This window comes from Gadus macrocephalus, chromosome 15 (genome assembly GCF_031168955.1).
Source record: "Gadus macrocephalus chromosome 15, ASM3116895v1".
Taxonomy (NCBI): Eukaryota; Metazoa; Chordata; class Actinopteri; order Gadiformes; family Gadidae; genus Gadus; species Gadus macrocephalus.
In genome coordinates, this window is record NC_082396.1 from 555,497 (window position 1) to 582,987 (window position 27,491).

Below are 27,491 nucleotides of genomic sequence, written 5' to 3' on the forward strand. Positions count from 1 at the left end.
TCTGCATGATGCAAGAAAAGGTCAGCAGCATAAATCCACTGTTAACAGAAGGGATGTGCAGGGGTCAGTCAAGGTGAGGTTGCCTTCATAAGATGGAAATGGCTGCCTCAGACAGTTTAGCACCAGACAGCAACCATCCTGAAAGGAAGGCGGTACTTACCGAAATTGCTGTGCGCTTAATACAAATCAATCAATAGGATGATTCATGGAACCAAGGTTATCAAATCCTTTGGCTGATTATTTGAATGAATGGACTTCCACTGGCTCACTTAAGGAAGATTGGATATATGCCAGGGAAACCCATTCAGGCCAAAGGAAACCCATACTGGGAAAGAATCTGTTTGATATCTGATCCCTGCAAAGACGTCCAAAGATGCAAGGCCTAAATGTTGTCTTTTTTTTAGCTAATGAATAAGTCATAGTACCATCTTGAAAAGGGAAACAAAAAATAAATTTTACCTAATTACTTAAATAGAAGTAGACCCATAACTTTGACATATATTACAGGTTATAAACTAAGCATATTATGCATTGAAATACTTATATTTATATATGCTTTATATGTTTTCTAATTGTCCCCATTCCAGGCCCATGTGTTCACTTCGTGACCCCTCCCAAATATGGAAGGCAGCCTTAAAAGAGTTGAAGCACGCCTAGTGCACAACTATCATTATTATATTATTATTATATTATATTTAAAAAAGTAATATGAGTTGCATTTGACGTTATTTTGTACACAGGACTTTGATGACACAAATCATAACATGCAAAATACAGTAAAAGCTCGCGGGCTTTGGTTAACTCCATAGTCGCACCGGGTTTCACGAGGCGAAGCGTCTTCCCCTGGCGTCATTTTGCGTCATTTTGCCGGGAATGGGAGACCACGTGTCTGTATCCCAGCGTGTTCTTCCTGTGAACGATTCATACTTTCAAACTGGGCTATTGACTCTGGGTAGGGCTTGCGAGCACTTGTAAGATGGCGGCTCGGTGGGGAGCAGGCGAGGAACTATTAACAGCCTGCAATTTGGATTATTTCGCTACTGATACACTACACGAGGTAAATGGAAACTATTAAACAGCATAATTGAAAGTCGCAATGCTTTGGTTTAGCCTAATGTCGTTAACGGAGGTTGACTGCATTGTGTACAATGTCTGGACTGCCTATGGGAAAAGTGACACGTGGATACCATCCCGGTGTTTTTAGAAAACTATTTAGTTCAGTGTGCTTATGCCATGACATAATTTGCTTATTAAATTGGTTTGAGGACAGCATACGCTGGATAGCATCAATGTAGTAAGCGATACCTCCATTTAACCTTAACCGATGTGACTAGTAATGCCGGTTTACCACGTTGGGATGACTGATGGGTAGCAGGGCAGTTTCTGAATTCTTATCTTTTTATTATTCGTTTTCACTTTGACGATTTTATTGACAGTTCAATTATATTGTTTATTTGTTTTCGCCATGCATTTATAAATGTCATAGTTATTACAGGGTTATTTAACCGCTAGAGTAGTTTGCCTTTTAAGGCGTATGTGCCTGGTTCTTGAAACGTGGGTACTTTCTTTTTCAATCAAAGCTTATAATGAACACATGGAACTGAAAGTTGCAGAAAATGAGCCACAAAGTTTAGTAATCATGTTAAAATGGACTTCGACCATAAAGGCCCACCGGTGGACTGGCACAGCGATGTGTCCGGCTAGTACCACACATGCTCACTGCAGCAACACGAGATAGGCCCATAGGGTTGCAACTTGTGCTGCAATTAATTTAACCTGCTGATATTGAATGTCAGTTGGTGTGTCTGGGTGATTGGCCATTATATTGTGTCTCGATAGTACAAATTGCGATAATCGCGTATTGTAGGAATGCCATTTATGTTCTCGATCTGCATTTCCCAAGCTGTGGCGAGTCACATGTCGCTAGCTTTAACGTTACACAGCGCAACGGAAATTCAACACAATTGTCATCCAGTGGGGTTACAATCTATGCATATACATGCACATCGTGTATATAAATGGAGATCCCTTTGCTATTTTTGGAGATTTGTAATACACACGTGAGGGATTACTTTGAGGGGACCCGGAAACGCTGCCTGGTTTGTTGTAGTGCAACACGTGGGTTCCACGCTAGAGCGTAGCCTACAACAAATATGTCTGCGCACAGTACACATGTACGGGCGTATACACGTGGTTCCGAGTATTTAGTATTGCAACAAACTGCCCTTATTAGTTTGTAACGTTGAACCAATAGCGACAATGTGGGTTGTCAGGTCCATAGTGTCACTAGTCTAAAAAAAAAAAACAATAGTATGAAAACGTAGCCATCCCCACGTGTAAACGAAAAGCGTGTTTGAAGCATGTCACCATTTTGTTTAAACACAAATGCATAAACAAATGAATAGCATGCTTTTTGACAATTAATTTGTCTACTGAGGGGTACATGCCTATTTAAATGTGTACAATTATCCTAGAATACATTGGCCAGTGAGATCTGCCATGCCAGTTTTTAAAACGTACGATCGAACAGTTACGACTTATAATAAACAATGTTGTTCTTATGTTACTAAATATGTTCTGATTTGCATTCAACTTGAAAGATGTTGCCTTTTGCATTTTGTAATGCTGGTTAGATCGGAAACGGCCTTCCCCGGCCCTCTGAAGATTCCTTTTCACAACAACAACACTTTAGTAAATGTCTAGCATTCTAACCTACTCGGAGTTCACCTGTTGCCTAACATTTTTGGAATCAGTAATGCCTACTGTCCGGTTTTCAGATTATTAACAATGGTAATGAATGGGGTCCAGCATTAAATCCGGTTTCAAACTAAATTTTTGGTCAAATGTGTTCTCTCTAGGATGTGGATCTGCACACTGGCGAAACCTTGGAGGCCTTTGAAGGATGTTTAGGCCCGTCAATCCTTTCCATGTTCGAAGATGTTCCAACAGGAGAGGCAAGACCTTTTTAATTACACATCTATGAATTTTCAATGCGCTGCAAGGGTTCACGTATTTTAGCCACTTTAAGAGCCTCTCATCTTATTAAATTGACATCATTATTTGATTCACATATATACACTACTCAAGAATCTCATGGACAGTGTGCAGCAATGTTAAGGTTCTGTGTTTACAACACGGTTTGACGGGGTCATCGTGGCTCATAAAGAAGGTAGTAGGGTGAAGTGCACTAGAAAGGCCTCTGCTGTCTCCAATCCCCAAAAAGGGAGCATAGTAATGCATTACGCTGACAGCCATTTAAATGGCTTGAGTTCCGCTCATCTCAGCTTTGTGCCTGAGCAGGTGAAGGGCCTCGACGATGAGAGCGAGGCAACGCTACTGACCGCCCTGACGGAGATCCTGGATAATGTGGACGACGAGACCCTCTCTCCGTTCGACATGCTCCCAGACTCTGACCTGCTGTCGGGTCAAAGGGCCAGGGAGCACTCTCCGGTAAGTTCTCAGCTGTTGCCAGAGATCTGCACACACAGCGCTGTTGGATTCCGGCTAACGGCCGGACCATGCAGTATGTCCAGGGCATTAGTCTGGCATTAGTCTTCCATTAATGACCGTCGCCTCCTCCTCCTCACAGCTGCGGAGACTGCTGTGTCTGTCCCGTTCCCCTCCCGAGAAGGACACAATCTGCAACATGAGAACACTGTCATCTGGCAAGGTAGGTTTTTCCTAGACTGAGTCAGTGGTTTTGGTAAGCTGCGGTCGACGGCTGGCTTCCAGTTTCTAACGGGATGTCCCCTCTCTGCTCTCAGAGCCTGCCCAGGCCCCCAGCCGGCTCGGTCCAGAGGAGTGACGGCGAGGAGGAGGACGACGGCTCCCTCTCACAGAGTCCCACCAGGCTGCTCTCCTCTCCGGACCAGGAGCTGCTGGACTGGGGCGGCCTGTCCCTCCCACTGCCCTTCTCCATTGAGTCGGAGGACGACACGGAGGGGCTCTCTGTGAGCCTGGGAGACCTGGTCAGGCACATGCACCCCTACTGCATGGCCGTCTGTGTGGACAACGGAGAGGGGGAGCAGATGCTGCCCGAAGGAGGGATCCTACTGGAAGTGGTGGACCAGGGGGAGCACGGGGAGCCCATCCTGGCCATCCCAGACCTGGGTCTGCCTCTGGCACTGCTGCAGAACACTTTAGAGATGGAGCAACACGTTCCAGACGAATCCGACCGGGCTGCTACCGAAAGCTGTGAGGAGATTGTTGTTGACGACACGACCACCACCGGCGCGGAAATGAAAGCTGAGATCATTGCCGCGTCGGTCCTGCACAGAGAGAAAGCCAATTGTGAGCGGAATAAGAAACACAAAGCGCCCAGGATAAAGGAGATCAGGGAGAAAAGCCCACCCAGGAGGAAAAGGGACCGTAAGGCACAAACTCGGCCTGAGCCGGTTGAAGGAAGGATACTCCGCAGCGGCGTTTCAAGGAACACAGCCGACGAGTTGCCACAAAAACTAAAAAAAACAATAAAAGTAAAGAAAAGTGTGCCACTTGTTACCGATGTCTCCGATTCGACCTGCACCTCTTCCAAACATAAGAAGAGCCTCAACGCATGCCAGAAACGCACAGAAGTCACCAAATTGTCACTGCCCCGGGAGGATCGAGTTAATACAAAAGCAGTGACTGCCCGAAACTCGGTCCCAGTAAGGGCATCCCCTGTCAGAAGCCCACTGAGCCGTCCCATCCCCACGGTGGAGGGCCCCAGTGGAGGGCCCCGGCCGGCGGCGTCCCCGACCAAACAGGAAGTCTTATCTCCAGCTGTTACCGCAGCGCATCCCATCCCCGGTGTTGTTCCTGTGTCACCGGATAGCTGCTCCTCTGCTGATGCTCCTACCACACCTGAAGCATTACAAACCAACAGCACGGCAGATCTGCCTGCTGCCCCTAAAGGCGAGCACGTCCCCGCTGCTGCTCCAGAGCCCAAACCCAAGTCCCTGAGCCTGGCCGAGTACCGCCGGCTCCGGCAGCAGAAGAAGCCCGCTCCCATCGAGAAGCAGGAGGGCAACAGCACCAGGTGGCCCAGCCTCCAGGAACCCCCCAAAGAGCTGCCTCCCATCCCCTGCCTGCCCGACCCGAGCCCCCAGGAGACCCGGCGCCCGGCCCCCGCCTCGGGGAAGAAGGAGGTGGAGGAGGTGAAGCCTGCGTGGCAGCCCACGGGGCCCGGCGCGCCCCCTACGCCCGAGGCGCTGCTCGCCCCGCCCGCCTACATGGTGGCGTCCTCCACCAAGGCCGGGGCCGCCACCCTGATCTTCAAACGGCAACAACAATCGGTACCTCACCCCCCACAGCACAGTGCTGCTGCCGCCGGCTCCAGTCCTGTGAAGAGCTCCTCTCCGGGTCCGCAGCCCAACGCATCACCTGAGAAGCCTTGTGTGCCTCGGAACTCTGTCCCTACCACAACGCCTTGCTCTAAACCCTCAGAGAGCAAGCCTGCAAGGCCCCCATCTCAGTCTGTAACTCCTAGCAGCTTGGTTGGCAGTGCAATGCCCGCCAAGGCCACTACAGAGTCCCTTAGGACGATCGCTGCTCCCATGTCTGCCAATATTGCCGCCAATGCAAATGCACAAGTGGGGCCTAAGACGCCCGCTGCTACCTCAGTGAGTGACCCAGTTGCGGCTGCTAGTAAGTTTGCCAAATCTGCAGGTGTCCGTGCCCAGCCCTGTTTAGCGGTCCAAGCGTCTAATCCATCCCAGGATATGAAGGCACTCCCTGTCAAGGCTGGAGCTCAACCGTACGGCCCGGCGTCGGTCCCGCCGATGAAAAAAAAGACTGCATCACAAGCACTAATCGAGGCCTTCACTAGTGAGATTGGTGAGCGCTAGTATTTCCAATTATACATTTCCTTTAGTTTTCTTTAAGGCAGGCGATATTGTCTCCACGCTTTAGGGAGAGCAGCCTGTCATGTCAAAAGGTTTACTTACACACCGGCTTTTGCCGACCCCTTTTCCCAGGCATTGAAGCTGCAGATTTAACCAGTCTGTTGGAGCAGTTTGAAGAAACGCAAGGTGAGTGCTTTATTGCTGGTGTTATGGTCGTAGTCTTTGTGACAAGCAGGTCATGTTGGCTAATAATTGGTTGTCCCATGGGTGCGGACCTGGCTACATGCAGTGTCAGAGCATCCCTCTTCCTGGTGGTTTCATGACGGTTGATGTTTGGTTTGGAGAGGCAGTGCTATCTCTGGGAAGTACGCAGTCTTCCTATGGTTGTGCTTCCTGTAGTCACCAGAAATGATACTCAAAGCCTCCTGGAAAAGCAGCTAAACCAGCTACACCTTAAAAGTATGCTTTTGATTTTTAGTTCCAAAGCTCGGCTTCATCTTTTGAGTGTCGGTCTATGCAAAATGACTATAAAGCTTTTTCTCCCCCTCTGTAATGGGGGGGGGGCTCTGGGGTTGGCACGCTGATGCTTTGTCGGCTCAGCTGCTGGAATTCTGCCTCGTTTGCAAATCAATTTAGCTCCTCTAGCCATGCAGTTTTTGTCTGTGGTGATGTAAAGGCTCACCACAGAAACCTATGGGACAGTGGGGTGGTTGTTCAAGTGGGGTGGTTGCATGCACACTTTGGCGGCGCCCACAATATTGCTGCAGTGGATCCATGGCAAATGGCCCTTCCTCCAGATTTATATAGGATTAGCGCTCCTTACTGTTCCTTCCACAAATAACCTGGAATCCAAAGAGCTTGAATGTTCAACAGTACCTATTACTCACTTACTACTATGAAATAAACTGACTTGAGAACAATCCTTGTTTGAGGACTTCATTTGTGGATGTCCCTCTATGACAAGTGGTAGACGTGCTTCCCTTTTAATCCTATTGTTTACTTTTTATCAATTGAGTGCTCTATAGAGTCGTGCTCTATAGAGCCGTGCTCCACCCTGGTTTGCGCTCCCTTCCACGCGGCTCTTTCAGTTCTACATCTCCGGTTTGGCCTCATCTGCACTCGTCTGGCCCTTGTCTATACTCATCTACTCTTCTTTCATCTTTCTTCAGCCAAAGAGAAGCGGTGTGTGCCGGAGGTCTCTGGTAGAGCAGTAACTGTAGGAAACTCTAGGTGAGTTACCCTACAGCCTTGACGCTGCTCTCTGTGTAAGCGCCGTGGGCGTCCAGTTGCTCTGAGCCACAGCGCTGAGAGCAAATGGCTCCTCTGGCGCTTTGTGTGGTGGGTTCACCTTGACCCACCTTTTTACGCCAGGACCTTCCGGTAAACGATGGAGTCACGGACGGCTGCCCCTTTTTTTTTTTTTTTTTTTTTTTTTTTAATGTACTCGAGCGACTATTCCTAAGATAAAGTGAGAGGGGGGGAAGTCAACAGCCCTTTGTGCTTGCTTTTCAGTGTTGTGTTACCAGCAGAGAAAACTGCTGTCGAACGTGTGAAGGCAAATGACCTCTCGAGCTCCGCAGGTAATCCATCATCACGATGTTCCTTTTGTTGGTTCTCCTTATTCTACTGGTAAAACGACGAACACATTCAAGTGTATATTTAAGGAGGGATCAAACCTTCTGAGTTTATACATAAGCCTGGGCAGCCGGACTATATCGTCTTGGAATCAACTTCTTACCTTCCCCCGCAGCACTTACTCCCCCAGCCACCCCCCCCCAGCAGAGGTGGAAGCCTCTAGCCCCCGTCTCCCTTCCTGGCAAAAGCAGGGCCTCCCGGCCCACCCCCACCAGGGTGATCCGGATAGAGGCTCAGCCTCTTCCCTCAGTGAAGGGCCGCAGTACCCCCGCCACCCTCGCCCCCGCCCCTGAATGGGCCCTGATGGACCACGACTACTGCCTCCCCAGCAGCACGGCGCCCCCTGGAGACCACGGCCAGCGCTGGAACGTCAAGCAGCAGCCTAACATCACCATCAGAGCCGTGACGCAACTCCAGGCAGCCACTACAGGGCCCCCGGGCCCCGCCCCGGCCCCCACCCCCTCCCCTCCCCATACCACTACACCCGCCCCGGCGACGGGACCCCCAGAGGCCCCGCTGAAGAAGGCCCCCCCGCCGCCCGCCGCCCCGGCCCTGAGCTGCTCGGCCCTGGAGACCCCCGACGCCTCTCCGGCCCGGCCCGAGAGCCCCAGGCCGGAGTGGACGGGGCGGTCCCACCGCAGGCGCTCCGAGTCTCGCTCGCCCGGTCCCCGCACCTTCCCCAAGGAGAGGAAGAGGGGCCGGGCCAGCAAGCGGCTGGCACCGCGGCCCGCCAGCTCCTCCGCGTCCGACTGCAACTCCTCCAGGTCCAGGTCTCGATCCCCGCCCGCCAAAAAGTGAGACGCATGCATTTACATTCATTTATAAAGCAATTAAATGAGAATTATAGTTACATCAGTCACGTATTCTGAGGACCAAACATTCCTCGATGTCAAAGGCCCCCACTAAAGCCTCCGCCATTGATCTTTCTAGATATCGTGCTCGTCACTCCGAGAGCAGCTCCAGCTCCTCGTCGTGTTCCTCGCGGTCCTCCTCTCGCTCCCCTCCGAGGAGAAGGAGGTACTCCTACTCGTCATCGCGTTCTGGCTCCTGGAGCAGGTCCCGCTCTCGTTCCCGGTCTCCACAGAGAAGCCCTGAGTGGCAACGAAATGTTTACAGGTACAGGAGTCCTCTTGCCACAACGCCAAACAAGACTCATCATGACATGGACGACACGCATGCTATTGACAACTGGCATGGCTTTCAGTTGGACCATCCTTTTTAAGGCTCAAGTTTCAACTTGTGTTCAGAAAATGTATTCATCCTCCTCCTCTCCCACAGTCCTTCTTACCGGCCAACCTACCGACACACGTCAGTGGAGAGTTCTGAGGATGTGAAGAGACGTAAACAACAAGCCATTGTGAGTTTGTTTAGCCAAGTTCAACAGTTTCACTAGTTTGGGCCATCATACAAAACACTGACATTTCCCTGTGTTAATATTTAATCTTTTCCCACAGGATGAGCGCAGGGTGGTCTACGTGGGTCGAATCCGGGGCACGATGACCCAGAATGAACTGAGGGAGCGGTTCTCTATATACGGAGAGATTGAGGACTGCACCTTGCACTTTAGGGAACAGGGGTAGGTTTCGTGCATCTTGAAGTGTTCCCCTGATGATATGGTTGTAGGTGAGCTTGTTGCACTGTCTTTGAACCTGGGTAGTCTTGTCGGTGACCGCTTAGGCCAAGCTTCAGTGCTAAAGCAACCTCAGGCTTGTTTATAACTGGAGCCTCCTGGCTATACTCCCAGCTTGCTCTTTTAAAAGCAATCCACAATGTGACTTCTTAAATCCACAACTGTTTTAGAGGTCTGTCATGGATTGATTCCCTGGGAAGCAGTGTAGACTAACCATTGTTCTTGCCTATTGTTTGTTCAATTTTGCAGAGACAACTATGGGTTTGTGACTTATTATGACACAAAGAATGCCTTCACGGCCATAGAGAATGGAGGCAAGCTCCGCAAGCCTGACGAACTGCCGTTTGATCTCTGTTTTGGTGGACGGAGACAGTTCTGCAAGACCAGCTATGCAGACTTGGGTAAGCAACGGGTGTTGTGCTCTGTAGGGAAACGGGGCAGGATGCTACCTCAGTATTCAGTACAAGAAAGGGTGGTTGGGCACCATGGAGGTTCATGTGTACTTTTAGTTTGAATATCAGAAGAAAACCACGGAAGTTGTAATGCTATTTAAAGCGAGACAAATGATAGTGATTTAAGATGGTTACTGTTTACATTTCCTGTATACACCAAGTGGCTTTGGATGAAAGCATTTTCCAAAATGACTAACTGGTGCCTTTTTCTGTTTCCTCAGATTCAAATAAAGAGTATGACTCCTTGCCTTCTAAGGGCAAGTTCCATGCACTAGACTTTGACACTTTATTGAAGCAGGCCAAGAAAACCCAGAAGAGGTAACAGTCTACCAGAGGAACCCCACTACTTACCTCAGAGCTGTTGGTTGGCTCAGTCACTTCAACGGTGCCTTCATTTATTTGTTTTAGTTTTTATTCTATTTTGTTTGTTTCATCTCTGCAAGCTAACACCTTCTATTGAAGTGAAGATTTGTATGAAAAGAGAAAATTATTAAAAAAAAAAAATGACAAATAGATTTTTTTTAAGTTTATTTAATTGTATTGAGATGTGTGAAAGACATTTTAAAAGAGGGAAACTAGTTGAATGCATTCCCTCATGATTGGGAAAGGAAGAAATACATTGGAAATGTACTGCAAACCTAATAAAAAAACTTGAAACAACGTAAGTTGCATTTGTTTTGAACATGTACACAATATAAGATTTCAACATTTGGGACCAACTCCACAGCCTTAGCATTTTGGTATTACTATATCATGGACATGGTCACCATTTGTAATGGTAAGCTTGCATGTTAATCAAAAGCTGTTCTCACGAAGATCTAATTTAATTGTTCTGTAAAGAAAAATTGGGTTTGGTGCCTCCCAGTGTTTAGTTTAAGAATCGTTGGCATTTCTTTTTTTGTCAATTCAACGTATTTAAGAAGTTATAAAAAGTCCAATGAGTGCTTAAAACGTTAAGATAAGGCTGTCATGATCTGTAGATATTTGTGATGCTCTCGCACGTTGTAAAATATTAAGCACCTGTAAACTACACAATTTTTTTTTTTGGGTTGTTAGTTGACATAAGTTAATTTTTATATATTTTGATCAGTGATGCGAAACGATTTTCCAGTTCAACATCTCGCGATAGTACAGTCCATGTTGTGGATAGTGCAGTCCAGAACTAGTTCTGACCGGTTCCAGCTAGTATTGTGAGCATGCGCAATCGGTGTAAACAGGAAGGGACGACAATTTCAGGAGCTACACAAGAAAGAAGCCAAGCGTCTGATTTGAAAATAGCTTATCTTGTATGCCGACAGGGTTGTATGAACAATGTTCCACACTACATGCAGATAATCATCGTGACACAACTGCAGACACTTCTACATTCATCGACAAGGTCGGACAGGTCTACTAACATCACGACACGGGCGCTGATCTAACCTCGTTAACTCGTCTGCTGTGTACGAAACCATCCCTTGAGGACACCTTTCGTCCAAACCCCTTCCTCTCCGTTGGGTTGACATATGCATTCATATTGAGAACATTATACAAAACATGGTTCAAAAAGATAAGGCGTTGGAAACGTCTCCATTGGAGGGCGAGCCGAGCCCCAGCCCCCTGTCTACTGAAGCTGGTGCCGAGGCCGCTGCGGAGTCCGGGGAGGAGCGGGTCCTCTGCGTCGAACCGGACGGACATCGGAAATTCATCAGCGGGGTGGTGGAAGGTAATGGGTTCAGCATTGAGCGGTCCATTTACCATGTGTAAGCTCCTGACACCGACCACGATACTGGTGGACGGCACCGCTGCGTCCAAACTGGGTGGGGACTGGGGAGGGCTGATGGAAGTTGTCAAACATGTCAATACAACAGATGCAATCTATCGCATCGACATGTTTGAAACGACACAGTACCGGGGTCGGTGTTTTGAAGCCTGTACAGTTTAACCATAAGCATGAACAATTGGCTATCGATGAGGTGTGCAGTCCGTATCTCCTGACAGACAGTGAGTATAATGGATAGGCATAATTAATGCGATGTTGCAGATTTCTGTAACCACCAAGATTAAACAGGAATGTACTCGATCCCTTTGCTAATAAAATGTTGTTTTCATAGGATTTTATGGTCGGCCATGGACAATGGAACAAAGGAAAGAGTTGTTCAGGAGGTATGTTCATTATTTTCCAAAGAGCTGGACTGCATAACAGAAAAACATTGCCACAGAGGATTTATTTTTGTTGATGTGTGGCATCTTTCTACCTTGTCCATGTTGTGCAGGCAGCAGAAATGGGGTCTGAACACATACCTCTATGCTCCTAAAGATGACTACAAACACAGAATGTTCTGGAGAGAGTTGTACTCTGTGGAAGAAGCAGGTTGGTTCGAATGACGTTTACATCATGTTGTAGTCGCCAGGTGTTGCATTTCTAAAAGCTTGTAGCCTAAAATTAACATCTGTAGTTAATGATGATTGATAGCGATTTCAATGATGTTATCAATAAAATAGGGTTAGGGTCAAATTATATATTGTACACATAAAATATACTGCAGATGTATCTCTGTTTTGGTTTGAGTCTCACTACTGACACTCAAAAAACCCTCCCAATCACTGAGTGAGCAGATCTTGTGGGAGTGGCTCAATCTTATACATTGCGTCTTGTATAATTTTTTTAAGGCGAATTTCTAATCACTTGTTGTGACATGCATAAAGTTTTTCTTATCTTATTCACAAGTGGGTTGTTGTATTTACCTAACTACTTTCTTGTTTCTCCTTCCAGAGCAACTCATGACCCTCATCAGCGCTGCCAAGGAGCATAACATAGAGTTCATCTATGCCATTTCCCCAGGGCTCGACATCACCTTTTCTAACCAGAAAGAGGTTTCCACACTGAAGAGGAAACTTGACCAGGTATGTTTCTTATTTACAAGATTGTGTGGACGTGATGCATATATGTGATGCGAATGTCCAATCGGGCAGATAGAAGAGAAAGCAGTTATGTCATTTATGAAATTGTGTAAGAGCATCAGGCCTTTAAATGCGGTCGCATTTAAAGGCATAATAAGAAATCAAAAAATATGCGTTTGATTCCTTCCTATGACTTGCAGAGTGATAGTAGCCTCGCTTCTGTTTATGGGAAGGGACGACACACAAGATTGTAGTTTTTCTACAAACACGCAGATAATTCGGCACTATTTTTGGTGATTTGATTATGATGCTACCTGCGTTGCGATGCACTGTTAACAGGAATAGCATCCACATAGACTACCCAGCCAGAAGCAACTGATAATATAAATTCACAGTGCTGAAAATAGTGCTGAAATATCTCTGTATACCCCTGATTTCTGGGTTTATTAAGCATTGGTTTGTTGCTATTTATGAACATCTAAATCAAATGCTAATCTGTCCCTTTGCATCCAATGCTAAATATCAGGCCTGTACATCGGAGTGTTTAGCAGTTCTGTATGAAAGCGTTGAACGCTCTGCCAAGTAACTTCAGACAAAAGGACAAGAGACGAGAACTGCATATGAAGTAGAGAGAGGTGGTGCTGTTCTCCCCATGCGGCCGAGTGTGGGCGTCTGCTGTAGAATCAGAATGCAGGATATTTGAAAGCCCTTACTTTTTTTTGAGTACACAAATAGGAATCCGGGGGGTTGTATCATATGCGTGACGGGTATCTTCTCCACTTCACTGTGGATGCGGATTCTGAGTTCTTTGACAGCACATTTTCAGTCCACTTTCTCTTTCTGTACATTTGGTGGAAAAGGATCCCGCTGAATCACATTTTTGTAAATGGAGGGATGGTCCAATAACCCCTTTCAGCCTGCTATTGATCGGATAACCAGTGTGATATCAATTCCTGTATACCGCTGTAACTCAAACTAAGACTTTGATAAGAAATTCACAAACTGATATCTAACCAATATTGATTAGATATCTAACCTATATTGGTTAGATATCAGTATGGGAATAACTTTAAAGTCCTTAAATCTAGGCGGGGGATACTAAAGACGTTGTGAACCTGGGCCATTAACCATGCAGCTCCATCTACTCCGCTCACCTGCAGGTTACGCACTTTGGCTGCAAGTCCTTTGCCTTACTCTTTGACGACATCGAGCACAACATCTGCCCCGCGGACAAAGAGGTGTTCAGCTCTTACGCCCACGCTCAGGTCTCCATCACCAACGAGATATTCCAGTACCTTGGCGAGCCCGAAACGTTCCTCTTCTGTCCCACAGGTAATCAGTAGGCTGTGATATCATTCCCCCTGTGGTGGTCACAGGGGCGTGTTTTTATATGTATGAATGTGTATATACACTGTAGATCTCTTTACTATTCTTTATATTTCTCTATTTCTAAAACTGTCAAGTTTTTTTTAGGAACTAGGTCATGCTGAATTCTTTGGAGATATTCCAATTTAGATTTTTCTTAGCCGTGCTTGTCAATTCATCCAATGTATGTTTTTTTTTATGGTTTGCAGAGTACTGTGGTACCTTCTGCTACCCAAATGTCTCTCAATCTCCCTACCTCCACACGGTAGGAGAGAAGCTTCTGCTTGGCATTGAGGTGCTATGGACAGGTGAGTCTGATTAACACCCCACTCAAGGTTTCACCATGGCGAGCTATGCCATCAGAATGTGTGTCTCGGTGTCTTAACCCTTGTAGTTACTCAGGTTGGATACTGACCGGGGGTGCGCTGCCACATGTTAATCCCTCTCTCTTTCAACCTATTTTCCTGTCTCTCTTATCGGTCCTTTCCATAAAGGCCCAAAAGTTAATAAAGAATTATTTACAATAGGTTGTAATCCTAAGGTAGCGAGGAAGAACCATGTTATGTAGCTAACGGGTGACGTTTCACTTCTCCAGGTCCCAAAGTTGTATCCAAAGACATCACCGTGGAGTCCATAGAAGAGGTGTCCAAGATCCTCCGGAGAGCGCCGGTGATCTGGGACAACATCCACGCCAACGACTACGACCAGAAGAGGCTGTTCCTGGGCCCCTACAAGGGCCGCTCCACAGAGCTCATCCCCAGGCTGAAGGGAGTGCTCACCAACCCAAACTGCGAGTTCGAGTCCAACTTTGTGGCCATCCACACCCTGGCCACCTGGTACAAGTCCAACATGAACGGCGTACGCAAGGATGTGGTGATGAGTGAGTAGCCTCTGCTGTTGTTGTTCCTTACAGAGGTTCAAAGACTTCCACCCATTGACACATGTCTCCCCACGGTGTCGTCCACTCATGAAGTATTATTTCAGTATGACCCACATGAATGGGACATCGCAAGTGGGCGTGTCCAGCTAGATGTGTGACAGATAGATGAGCAACGTTTGCTCCAGTCCACTGGGTCGGCTGGTCGACCGATCTATCCAGCACACGTCTAGCTAGACACGCCCACTTGTGATGTCATAAGGGGGAGATTTTCAAAACGGCTTGTAAGGCTAATCACACTCACACCTGGAGGCATGTCATGGGACCTTTTAAAGTATAACCCACATGAATAGGACCTTCCATCAGATGTTAAAGTATAACCAGCATGAATAGGACCTTCCATTAGATGTTAAAGGGGACCTATTATGCTTTTTCGACTTTTATGACCTATAAACGTTGTTATAATGATTGATAGTCATGTTTAACCATACACAAAAAACGATGTAGATTTTCGGGAAACTCTTCCTCTCATCTGGGCGCTTTCAGCATTCTCTATCAACGCTCGGTTTCGTCCTTCTCCGCCCCCTAGCCCCCCTCCTGCCAACCCAACTCCGTTGTGATTGGTTACCTTCCTTGAAGCGCGCGCGCGGGCAGATTTGACCAGGCACATGGGGGCGCGGCAGGGGTGCCTCTACGTAAATGATTTCCCGGAAATGTGAACAAGTGAATCCCAAAAGTGGTCCTGAGTGTTTAGCGCTCTGCACTGCCACCCCAGACTGTCAGCAGGGAATACGTCGAAATGCATGTACGTCTTTGTATGTTAAAGTATAACCCACATGAATGGCACCTCACGTCAGATGTTAAAGTATAACCCACATGAATGGCACCTCACGTCAGATGTTAAAGTATAACCCACATGAATGGCACCTCACGTCAGATGTTAAAGTATAACCCACATGAATGGGACCTCACGTCAGATGTTAAAGTATAACCCACATGAATGGCACCTCACGTCAGATGTTAAAGTATAACCCACATGAATGGGACCTCACGTCAGATGTTAAAGTATAACCCACATGAATGGCACCTCACGTCAGATGCTAAAGCAGAGATGCCTGTTGATTGGTCCTCCCAGCGGACGGCGAGGACAGCACGGTGTCCATCCAGATCAAGCTGGAGAACGAGGGCAGCGATGAGGAGCTGGAGACGGACATGCTCTACAGCCCCCAGCTGGCCCTCAAGCTGGCCCTCACCGAGTGGCTCGGCGAGTTCAGAGTGCCCCACCAGTACAACAGTAAGAACCTCCTCTGGGTCATCATATGCAGTGCTCTTCAGTCAGTGCTCTTCAGTCAGTGCTCTTCTTCAGTCAGTGCTCTTCAGTCAGTGCTCTTCAGTCAGTGCTCTTCAGTCGGTGCTCTTCAGTCAGTGCTCTTCAGTCAGTGCTCTTCAGTCAGTGCCCTTCAGTCAGTGCTCTTCAGTCAGTGCTCTTCAGTCAGTGCTCTTCAGTCGGTCCTTGAGGTGAAAGTTGAATCCAACCCAAAGATTTTTTACAATTCCTTAATACACTTCTGGGAAGTCACTATCATCGATTGAGGCAATGCGTTATGATCAAGCCGATGTCTCATTGATAAAAGACCTTGCATTGGCAGTATTATGAATGTTACGGAAGGGGTTTTGGCTGTGACACCTTCAAAGGTTTTCTCAAAGAGGACACATTGGAAACCTGTGAGAATGCCATTTTGAAGGACCTTCACATACTGTCATTTTGAAGTAGGTAGGGATGGACATATTTTCTTACGGGTGTCTACAGCAAGGTGTTGGTCATTGGGGATCAAACCCAGTACCCCTCAGCTGGGAGTCGACCACTGTAACCCCCGTGTACGTAGCTAAACTCACCCTCAAACTCCTTGTTTGCCTCCAGGCCGACAGGTGCCCCACAGCGGGGCCAAGAGCAGCGTCCTGGACGTGTTGTCCCTGGGCGCCCCGTCCCTGTGCTCGGCCACCAGCGTGACCACCGTGTTCCAGCAGCCCATCATGTCCCCGGTGGTGCCCCCGCTCTGCCCCGACCCACACACACACCCCATGGCCAAGCGGCGGATAGAGCTGGAGGAGGTGAGGTCACAGCCCTGGTCCTCTCGGCCCGGTGTAGACGGGGAGCCCCGCTGACGGCCGATGTGTGTTTCTGCAGGCGGAGGTGGAGGTGGAGGCGGAGGTGGAGAAGAAGGACTCGGACGAGGAGCCCATGGAGACGGTGGTGGAGAAGCTGGAGGAGGCGGAGGTGGAGGCCGACGCTGACGTCAAGCTCGACGGGGCCGTCACGGCCGAGAAGATGGCGGAGGACCTGCGCCCCATGGACACGGACAAGGAGGTGCTGCCGGACTCCAAGTCGTCAGCAGAGTTCCTCCAGGAGGAGTTCATCCAGGAGGAGTTCATCCATGAGGAGTCCATCCACGAGGAGTCCATCCACGAGGAGTCCATCCACGAGGAGTCCATCCACGAGGAGTTCCTCCAGGAGGAGTCCGTCCCGGAGGAGTCCATACTGGAGGAGTCCATACTGGAGGAGTCCATTCAGGAGGAGTTCCTCCAGGAGGAGCCCGTCCCGGAGGACTGTGGGAGCGACATCGCCCCGATGCAGACGGATGAGCTGCTGAAACAGGTACCTCATGTCTGGGTCAGATGTGTTCCTCATGGAGATGTGAGGCTCTGCGTTAGCCTAGAGAGATCTGTTATGGAGCCGAGGGGCGTTTATCCTTAGACACAAGGGGTGTAGGTTGCTCCTAATCTTGGTGGACAATAAAGAAATACTGAATGAATAACTGAATCATTTGCAGATGGGCAATTTGGTCCTCAGACAGTAATCAGGGATTAACCATTTTGCAATAAATGCCTACATTAATAAACAAATATGAAATCCTAAACACAAACCCATTTTCTGTACCTTACGCGCGGTATCTCCATGGAGGCTAACCTCTCGACTGTGTCTTCCCCCAGGACGTGTTTGTGCCCGGTGCAGACGAGAAGCCCCTGTTCTCCGTGGAACCCCTCTCGCTGGAGGACCTGAGCCTGCTGGCAGAGCTCTTCTACCTGCCCTACGAGCACGGGCCCAAGGCCGTGCAGATGTTGAAGGAGTTCAACTGGCTGAGGGCCAACAGCAGCACCGTCAGTATCAACTGCAAGGGCACGGAGCCCGGGAAGGTGGGTCCAGCTCGGTGGTCTAGGGAGCTTGATGCTGTTGGCTACAGTAAAACAAAATGGTGGCTGTGCACTACCTGGATTGCCCATTGGGTGGAGTGTTTTCTTCATTTGGCATCCAGTACAACATGGATCAGTGAGGAGGTTGTGTATTTGTCTAACGTAGAAGCACTGTACTGAACCTCTTACAGAATGTGTGTCCATTAGTTTAAGTTGGTTTGGCGCCGTTCCTGCTGTACTAATGCCCATATGATGAAACAGGAATGCTTATCTCAACGTAAAACCCCATGGTGGGTGGTTCACAGTTCAAATGCTGCATAAAGTCACATCTCTGGTTTAGTCTTTTATCCCCTCTTTGTAAATAAATTGGTATTGGGCGCGCTTATGGTCACGACAGTGGGTGGAAAGAGAGCCGGGCAGAGGTTTCTACGAGCCCTGTTGGTGACCCCCTGTTGGTGACCCCCCTGTTGGTGACCCCCCTGTTGGTGACCCCCTGTTGTTCCCCAGGTGATGGAGTGGCAGAACCGGGCGGAGAAGTTCGAGGACATGTGCTGCTCAGTGATGCAGATGTTCACGCGGCTGTCCAACTCGGCCAACCGGACCATCCTGTACGACCTCTACACGTACATGTGGGACATCAAGAGCATCGTCTCCATGGTCAAGTCCTTTGTCCAGTGGCTAGGTATGTATGAGAGGGTCAGTCCCCGAGCAGGCGCCCATCAGAGTAGGCCCACCACGGCACCAGGTCAACTAGTCACACACACTTAGCATGGATAGTGCTTCATGATGAGAACCATCCAGGAACTATTGAATTGATTAAGAAGCTATTTAATAGTCAGAACTAGACAAGCTCTATAGCTGGAAGAGTTCTGTCTACCAAGGCCCAGACTGGGGGGGGGGGGGGGGTTCTGTCCATATGTTGTCACACATGTACTGCTATCAGATGGCACCAGATGGCAGTTGTTTTTTTATTGTCAGACTATTGGTGCAGAATGCCTCATAAATATATCAGCCTGCACCTGTACACCACACAGAGACTGAAGAGCCGCTAACACACACGATTATCAAGTAGAGGACGTTAGAAAAGATAAAGATTCAACCAAACATCCCCTCGTAGAAGATTAGGATCATTATTTGTTTTGGTCTTTGGCCTACACCTATTTTATTATTTTATTTTATTTGTATTTCTTTGTCTGACTGAATGCTGTTTGCACTGCTGCCCCCACCACACCCCCGTCGCGCCCCAGAAAAAAACCCCCCCGTGGCGCCCCTGGAGGGGTGCCTGGGCCTGCAGGGACGGCTGCTTGCTGTGTATCCAGTAACGATCCACTACTGCTGCGCTCCCCACACAGACACGCCACTCGCTCCCATCTCTGTCTGAGGGGTGGGCGGCGCGGGGACGTCCGCGCCGCCCCGCTCTTTCATGCCCTAACGCGCACGCGAGCTTGGAACCCAAGTTGACTCCACTAACCGACCGATGGAAGGCCATTCTGGTGCCAGACATGACGAGCAAAAGAAATTATAAAAAGCAATGCAAGAAAGTATTGATCCGCTCAGACTGTATGAAGCTGGACTCTTTTGGTTTGTTATAAGACAAGATGATGAATACAACCCCTGGACCACACGTCACCACCACCACCAACCACCCTCACATCTAGACTGAGACTCACTCTGCTACACACCGCTGCACACACACAACAACCCGCGAAGGGTCCCGCCCTCATACAGTCTGAGCACCATTTAGATCACGTTGATGTTACCAGAGCCTCCATTCACTGTTGGAGCAGTTCTCTGCCGTCTGAAGGCACCAGCATGGCCTGTAGGTCCCCCCGTAACAGTTTCATTCACAGGTTTCTGTCCTGTCTGGCTACGGGGTAACGCTGGGGACCCCAGCCGTCAATACACAGCAGGCAGCCTACCCGCCCTGGTCCAAAACCACGTCACAGTCCCAGCTAGCTCCCCATCACCAGCAACACCATGACCCATGTCGTCTCTTAAAGAGTGGTTGTTGACCCCTGAAGACTGGTATCCCCGGCCCCGTCCGCCCGGCGCGCCCCTCCCCCCTGACCCCCCCCTCAGAGGCACTGCAGCCCGCACTGAGTCGGCCGTGTGGACATGTTGTACGTGAGAACCCTTACTAATGACCATTCTCCACTGCTTTCTCCCTCCACCGTGTACAGATGGAAGGACCGTCAGTACAAGTTTCTTCTGCTATTGGATGGACAGTGGCCGATGAATGCCCAGTGCATTCGTTGTCTCATTTGTCCTTTCATTGTTTTGACATGGGTTCCTTTTTGATTTGTCATATCAACTCAAATGTTACCGTTCGGCTCGGCCGAGAGGAAGCGCCCCCCCGGATGAAGTCACATTTTGCGCAGCGTTTTGTTAGCTTTAAGTTAAAGTGTTAATCCAAAATGATTTCTCTCTCTGGCAGCATCCGTAACACGTGTTTTGTTTCCATCAGTAGGCGTGTAGAGAAGGCACAGCAGCCTTTGATGCACCTACTCAAGGGAATTCACACCCGGCTTTTCCAATCCAGCCACAACCCACGCCACTCCTCCGAGTGGCGTGATGCGCTGCGTACACGCCCCATTATCCAGGGCACCATTGGTCTGACCCTGGGCCTCTTAACGGGCCAGGAGCTGTAGGCCTTCTGCATAATACTAATCATGTAGAATGGGTATGCAGGCAGATCTGCTTACCTGCTCCAGAAGTGCATTAAGCGGGTTCCACTTGAGGGTGATGGCTGGAGGAAAGCAAGCTCTGAGTTACCCCCCGTAGGTGCATCGACGCGCTGGGTCGTGCCGACTCGTCAAACGAAAGTGTCTCGATTGGCCAGGCCGAGGTTGCTAGGTAACGGCGGCGGTGTTAGAGGCTGTGGCCGCGCGCAGCGTATTATTATTTTGGTCTGGTCACATGACCCGGCTCCCTTGTCACCACATTCGGTCAACGCAGACGGCCAATCACCGTGCAGCTAGGTGAAGCTAATTGTAACTGTGGGGAGTTTATGCGAGCCCATGTAGCGGGTGGTAAAGCTGTTGGGGAGCTGCTGGGCGTCCCTCGGAACGCAGTGTTCTCAGGTCTGGCGAGACAACGGCGCTGTAATTGTTACGGCGGAGGCCCTCCTCCTTGTAGAGGATGGTCATCCTCTCTTCTCCCCCTCGCTCACACTGCTTCTTCTCCGTAGTTTGTTGACGATCTCTCCCTGGTCATGTGATCAGGCAGATAAGAATGTGACTTCAGACGAGGTTCCAGGGATATGGGGTGACGGCAGCTGAAGCTTACATACTGTGAAGAGGGAATGCACCAGCCACTAGGCCCAGCTTGTGGCGTTTGGGCTTCTGATGAGCCTACAGCTTACTCTGCGGTCTTTGAACGCAGCCTCACTGATAGACGGATGGCGAGCAAGGCTATGATTCCATTCAATCTGGAATAGCATTGCTTTTTGTCACGTTCAGTTGTCCGGCGAAAAACCAAAAAATAGAAACGGATCTCTTCAAACCACTGGCCGTCCCAGGTCCTCTCTGGTTCTACAGATGGTTGTCTAGTCCTATTGGTGGCAGAGGCCTACAAGGAGATATCGATTTGGTTGTAGATCAATAGACTTGGAATTCATTTGAGTTGCATAGATTGAAAAGTCGTTGACACGTAAGCTTTAGTTGCTCAACCCCCGACAGTGGAAGAAAATAACATTTACGTTGTATATGATTTGGACATTTTAAATTGATATCAGAAAATAAAAAAACTATAGTCCCACACTTTTTGCTTTGATAATATTAGACGCCTATGACCCTTCCTCTCCATCTCCCCCCACCCAACCCCGCGATCATCTGTGTGAGAGAGCCCCCATCCTGTGGTAACGATGTCCGCTTGGCTCTGCTCCTAACAGGGTGTCGTAGTCAGTCTTCAGCACAGTTCCTTAGTGGAGACCAAGAGCCATGGGCCTTTAGGGGAGGTCTAGCAGGAGAGTTCCAGGTATCCAACGCACTGACTTCACCGTAATGCTACAAGTGTCATGATGAGTGTACAACGAAAGAGGAACAAGGTGTTGTGCATAATGCTGGTGTGAACGTATTTGGTCTGTTTACGGTGAGCTGATTGTAGTGTTTTGGGAATGGGTGGAAAGATGAGATCCACACCTCATCAGCCTGTGAGGCAATGATGAACGGGTAGACCGACCCACTTCTGGTGACATTATCACAGAACCAGTGTTTGGCACCCTCTAATTGAACTAAAGTTTCTTTCAGCAACGGCCCAAAGGAGATGCTGCTTTTCCCAAGCGCACGCGGTCGCAAGCGAGCATGGCTAGGTTTTTATTTTCATGACATCTCATTTCTTTGCAGGACAAGCACAGCGCAAAAATTATCCCCTCCCCACCCTTTTGCCCGCGCAAGCGTTAAGCATCGCAGCGCCAAGCACGTTCGCCAGCGGAAAACTCCACGATCAAACAAACTAAACGTATTCTAGAGTCGTACACGCATCTGCCGCCCGGCTGGTGAATGACAATTTTTCGGCTAAGCCCCTGAGTTTCTCAGAATCCTGGTTTGTTCCTGGAGTTTTCATTTCCTCTCTCTGCGCTCGCATCATTAATTTTCTCAACAGGAGTGTCCTGCGCAGCTCTATTTTGCGATGTCTTAGCAAAAGGGAAAGAAGCATCTCCTTCAGCCAGTGAAGCCCTATTCAGACCAAAACACTACCTGCTTATCCTACCACAATAAGTCCCCCACAAAGTTGTTTGCACACGGCCAGAACGACTTCTTATTTGTTGTTTGTTTTCCTTGCTGCAGTTCTGCCCTGTCGGATAAACAAGAATGAAACACTGAATTATGACGCCCCACATGAGCCTTGATATGTGATCACAAACCAAGCGGTACTTGTTTGCCTCAGTGTCTTGTGATCCGACAGGGACGGGGCTGTAGCAGCAGGTGAACTGTGAGCCATGGCCAGCCCCTGGTCCCGGGGGAACTGAAGCTCTGCTTTGATATCCACAGCGGTTGTTGCCAATAGAGGGGGCAAACGACCTTTTCTTCCAGCCGCCCCCTTCAATGCCAACCTCCAAAATCTATTCCATAAGGCCGTACTTCCCCAAAGATGAGGTAAGACTTCTTATTATGATCTATTTGCATATTTAAGAGTGCTTGTTTTTAGGGCTTAACTAGAATGGCGTGGATACTCTGCTGTGCTTTGGTCACGCTGCGCTCTGAATTCTTTGTAGTGACTCCAATTTTGGTTATGATTTGATTCTTCTCAGCCTCAGTTGTGCGTCTCTTAGCCACTTCAAACGAGCGGAACACATCTATCTTATAGAGGGAATACTTGGGACGGTTGTAGCATATCGTTTTCATTATTTAATAGTCCCTTACCGTGGAAACGCAACCTTCCCTCCTTTCTTGAACACTGTGGTTTGTGATCGCTGTTCTCCATCCGTTACCAGTTGTTTTTCTCCTAGAATATTAAAGTGTCAGTTCTTGCTCTCGTATCGCAGCAGGGGGCCGACCATGCTAGTGCCAACAACAGTCAGATCAGTGAGCCGTACACTCAAATGGCAATACATAATAACTGCAAAAATACAGACAAGGACACTTTAATACAACCAAAGTCCATAACCTGGTGAAAGGCTCACGGTATAATCATCATAAATACTAATACTTACTTCAGTCCGATGGTTAAATATTATTGATTTGTTTATCACCATTCAAGTTCTTATGCTGATAAAGTACAACCAAATCGTCCCCGAAGTCGTATTGTCTGCGTTGGGCTGAAATAGCCCTGAGGTATCGTTGGACTTCTGGACGTACGTTTCAGCTTGTGCTTAGTGTGTAGGTTCACCCTCACCGTGGTAACAAAGGGCCTGCCGCCCGTCTCTCTCTCTTTGTAGACCGCCATCTACTCAATCTGCAAAGAGATGTACTCTGAAGGGATGGAGGAGGAGGTCCCCTTCTCTGAGCAGGACTCAGATCTCATAGGAGACCGGTAAGACTAACTCTCGTCCGATGGTTATGCTTCGTGGCTCTGCCCTTGTGTCTGGGGAAAGGCCAGTCCCTGGACGCACTACTTCTGTTCTATGGGTTCCCCTTTGAAACAGTTCTACCTTGATTTTGCTTTGTCTGGGACTTCCAAGAAGTGTGAGGTGGTATGCTGCACGCATCAAAAACACAGCGGAAAATATTAAAACTATCTTTATTTTTATAACTCTAAATTGGATTAATTAGATATGATGGACAATTAGGGTGTTTCAAAGTACAGGATGTAAATAACTACCAAAAAAATTATATCTACAAAATACGAGCAGTAGAAATGATTATGAAGAAAAAACCTTTAGACATTTGAAGACGGTATATGCTACATTATTAAAGGTTGTATCAGCGATGTTGGGTGACGTCACTCCTGTTGGTGTTTGAAGCCAGATCCCAGACAAACAGAGCCCGCTCGCCCCGCCCTACCGTGTTACGTGCATCCAGTAAAAACGATCATGATCGCAGCGCAAAACCCACAACAACCACCCCTTGTCGGTGGTTGGTTGGAATAGTATTTATTTTGGTTTGAGTGGTTGGTAGCACCGTGTATGATATCGTGGCATTGACGGCCTGCTTGGGGGGCGGGCAGCTAGCAGAACGTGAGGAAAGATCAGATGAACGTGATCATTTATGTCACGGTCTAGAATCGCTGATACAACCTTTAACCATCATGCAGAACTGTACACATGTTTCTCAGTCGCGTAGTGATGAATTCCAGTTGCTCGTAGAGGTAATCTTGTCCGGGGAGCGTCAGTGCGATCGCTGTGGTCACCGCTGCGTCCTCCCACAGGTTGGTGGGCGGGATCCTGAGTCTGAGCCCTGACTACGGCTTCGTGCTCGAGGACGAGGAGGGCATCTGCGGCTACGCCATCGGCACCGAGCACGTCAAGCCCTTCGTCAAGAAGTGCAAGCTGACGTGGATCCCCTGCATGCAGGAGAAGTACCACAAGCCGGACTGTGAGAAGGACCTCTCAGACGCAGAGGCAAGGGCGCACGTCGTAGTTCCCCCTTGGTGTATCTAGAGCAACCCTGCAGAACCTCAGGCCTGCCTCCACGCTTTATTCTTTTAACAACTAACTTTCTGAGACACAGCGTTTTATTGAAGATGTTTATTACAATCTTATGCTATTAATTTACATCCTCTTTAAGTTGTCCTGTTATTGTCGTGTTTGTTCAGTGGACCTTGACCCCCCTTGGCCTGCTGGGGAACTCAATGCCTGCTCCCTCTGCCCTCTTCGTCTTGTAGAAGATGATGCTGAGCTTCCATGAAGAGGAGGAGGGCCTTCCGGAGTCCTTCCTCTCAAACTTCCCATCGCTCATCAAGGTGGACATTCACGCCAAGGTCACCGACCCCAGCGTGGCCAAGAGCATGATGGGATGTTTGTTATCCTCCCTCAAGGCCAACGGTGAGCAGGAACCCCCCACTTCCACCACGTCCACATCAAGCACTCTAGCTGTTCAGAGCTCCCCCAAGTCTTTGTACATTCCCACCCAGTTGCTCGTGTGAAATCCATTCCCGTCCCGGGTTGAACCCGGTGCCGCCCCCTAACGCCGTCCTGATCCAACAGGTTCCAACGGCGCCTTCTGCGAGGTGCGGCAGACGGACAAGCGCATGCTGGACTTCTACAGCAAGCTGGGCTGCTTCGAGGTGGCCAAGATGGAGGGCTTCCCCAAAGACGTGATCCTAATGGGCCGCAGCCTCTGAGACCCCCCCTGCCGCGCGCCCCCCCCCCCCCCCCCCCCCGGCACCGTGCGTCCTGTCTGCACACTGGGTCACATGACGTATGCCGCTCCACCTGGCTGGTGCCGCCCTGCTGGACCCACCGGCCCAGTGTGGACAGGGCCCTGAAGGTACCGGCCTCGGTCACTCCCATCCATTGTCGCCTCGATATCGACACACACACCACATTGCAACGTCTCTGTATCTGGGAAGCCCCCCGGAGCGTCCGCCTGCCGCCCACACGGAGGGATGCAACCATCGTAGGAAGGAGAGCGGCTCTGCTTCAGTGCAACGCTGTGCTTCTGTGCACACATTTAGGAAAGGGAGGAGCCAACATGGTCCTCACGTATGGTTCTGTTGGGACCGTGGCCTTACCCTGTGAAGGCAGACCCGGTCTATGGTCAGCCTCTTAGGCGCTGTATGACAGACCTCCGAGGACGAGGAATGAGACTACTGAGATTACTGATCTTTTACACAATACGGTGCTCAAATTATATATGTTCGCCTGCAAAAACCCCCTCCATAGAAATATGATCCATTTTTATTGAATGTTTTTTGCTTCAAGCATACGTTATGGTTCCCTCGTTATCTTGGCTTTTGATTAATTGCATTTCATTATGAGTTCCAAATTCTAAAAAAAACATTTTTAGCCAGCTACAGGAGTTCAGTAGCTGAAATCTATAGACTAGAGAGAAACGGTTCAGTGGTCCTTACTGGAGAGAAGCCAGCTCACCATGCAACCAACGGGCGGCTCTGGTGAGCCATCGGAGCTACGTTCACTAGGTTGCACTGTAACTAAATGTTCCCATGTACCATGCCAAACACACTTTGGTTGGCATGGTAATAGAGAGCAGTCCCATCACATCTGCTAATTGCATTCCTCTCCACATTGTTTACAACATTACACGCACATACAAACATTGAACCAACACACACGCATACACACACCTCAGTGAGTGTTCTCTTGGTCATGCCTGCACACACGCCATTGATAAGGTAATTAAAACCCACCTAATCCTACTTCATTGTACAGGGAGGGGGGCGGTCGTTAAAATATTCCTATGCCTTTTCGTACCTTTGTTTAACGTTTTATACTCTTAACGTATTTCCCCATTTATCTTGTTTTGTTTTGGAAATCCTTAAACAGAGGTTTAAAGAAGCACTTTGACTATAACTAGCGTTCATCCGGATGAAGGGGATCCCCTCTTCAGTAGCTGCCTGCCTATGTGATGTTTGATTATGGTGTACATTTATGATGTGCATGAGGTGTATTGGATTTGCTGTGGCAGCCATTTGTAGTGAGCTCATGCAAGCGTAGAGGGAAGCAGCATGCCGCAAGCCTCCGTGGCCATAATACTTCATGACATGTCCATAAACACTGATTAAATATGAAAATTTATCATTTTGTATTGTATATCTATAGACAACTTGTTCATAATAATAATGTCTGTTTTTCCTTAGCGAACGCAGGCCTTGTAATGTTAGCCACTTGTACAGCCATCTTTCACAACTCAGTTGTTGTGAGAATCACCATCTCTCTCTCTCTCGCTCTCTTTCTCTCTCTCTCTCTCTCTCGGTGGCAACACTCGTTTTAAGGGTAAATTGTGCTGACTGTTCTTTCTATTCTATATTCTGTCATGCCGAGAGCTGACAAATACATGAAGGAAAGGGTTTTGATTGTACATTTTGATCAAGGTGTTGTAGGGGGAGTGAGGGGGTACAAGTATCGATTTATGAAACATTTATATTTACGTTGAGATGAACCATAAAAATAAAAAAACCAAGATACGTGTTACTTTGTTTAAGTTTACTCCATTTATTTCCTTTTGCTTAGCTTTACTTTAATCTGCACATTCCTTATTAGGTCACATGGGACCGTTGAAGCTCTCACTTTATCA

General features: G+C 48.6%; 2 protein-coding genes and 1 non-coding gene across 4 annotated transcripts; all 3 read left to right on the forward strand.

Annotated features, from left to right (window-relative positions):
- The first annotated feature begins 897 nt into the window (after nucleotides 1-897).
- Nucleotides 898-10,199, forward strand: pprc1 (PPARG related coactivator 1). The gene is made up of 13 exons (XM_060073138.1): nucleotides 898-1,057; nucleotides 2,859-3,450; nucleotides 3,590-3,670; nucleotides 3,765-5,814; nucleotides 5,955-6,008; nucleotides 6,992-7,052; nucleotides 7,335-7,402; nucleotides 7,573-8,251; nucleotides 8,388-8,573; nucleotides 8,736-8,814; nucleotides 8,912-9,033; nucleotides 9,337-9,488; nucleotides 9,761-10,199. Exons 2-13 carry the CDS (start codon nucleotides 3,235-3,237, stop codon nucleotides 9,859-9,861), a joined length of 3,849 nt encoding a protein of 1,282 aa, XP_059929121.1. The 5' UTR covers nucleotides 898-1,057; nucleotides 2,859-3,234; the 3' UTR covers nucleotides 9,862-10,199.
- On the forward strand, nucleotides 9,090-9,229 carry LOC132473832 (small nucleolar RNA SNORA50). The gene has a single exon (XR_009529487.1). It is a non-coding gene; the product is annotated as a small nucleolar RNA SNORA50 (small nucleolar RNA).
- Nucleotides 10,200-10,711: 512 nt separating the features above from the next.
- On the forward strand, nucleotides 10,712-27,393 carry oga (O-GlcNAcase). 2 transcript variants are annotated; one of them, XM_060073140.1, is made up of 19 exons: nucleotides 10,712-11,244; nucleotides 11,633-11,684; nucleotides 11,795-11,892; nucleotides 12,295-12,425; nucleotides 13,583-13,754; nucleotides 13,997-14,095; nucleotides 14,383-14,667; nucleotides 15,800-15,958; nucleotides 16,586-16,776; nucleotides 16,853-17,094; nucleotides 17,125-17,320; nucleotides 17,656-17,859; nucleotides 18,364-18,538; nucleotides 21,746-21,831; nucleotides 22,848-22,952; nucleotides 23,735-23,829; nucleotides 24,664-24,856; nucleotides 25,120-25,279; nucleotides 25,442-27,393. In XM_060073140.1, exons 1-19 carry the CDS (start codon nucleotides 11,076-11,078, stop codon nucleotides 25,576-25,578), a joined length of 2,949 nt encoding a protein of 982 aa, XP_059929123.1. In that variant the 5' UTR covers nucleotides 10,712-11,075; the 3' UTR covers nucleotides 25,579-27,393. The 2 variants fall into 2 exon arrangements, with proteins under 2 accessions (XP_059929123.1, XP_059929122.1); XM_060073139.1 differs by having other exon boundaries at nucleotides 16,853-17,320.
- The last annotated feature ends 98 nt before the right edge of the window (nucleotides 27,394-27,491 follow it).

What these genes read in the sequence shown, in the direction of transcription:
- pprc1 (XM_060073138.1), top strand. Translation starts at nt 3,235, where the DNA reads ATGCATTACGCTGACAGCCATTTAAATGGCTTGAGTTCCGCTCATCTC. An exon ending in GAACACTGTCATCTGGCAAG is followed by an intron (nt 3,671 to 3,764) that starts GTAGGTTTTTCC and finishes CTCTGCTCTCAG; the next exon opens with AGCCTGCCCAGGCCCCCAGC. An exon ending in GACGTAAACAACAAGCCATT is followed by an intron (nt 8,815 to 8,911) that starts GTGAGTTTGTTT and finishes CTTTTCCCACAG; the next exon opens with GATGAGCGCAGGGTGGTCTA.
- oga (XM_060073139.1), top strand. Translation starts at nt 11,076, where the DNA reads ATGGTTCAAAAAGATAAGGCGTTGGAAACGTCTCCATTGGAGGGCGAG. An exon ending in TCAGATCTCATAGGAGACCG is followed by an intron (nt 23,830 to 24,663) that starts GTAAGACTAACT and finishes GTCCTCCCACAG; the next exon opens with GTTGGTGGGCGGGATCCTGA. An exon ending in ATCCTCCCTCAAGGCCAACG is followed by an intron (nt 25,280 to 25,441) that starts GTGAGCAGGAAC and finishes CTGATCCAACAG; the next exon opens with GTTCCAACGGCGCCTTCTGC.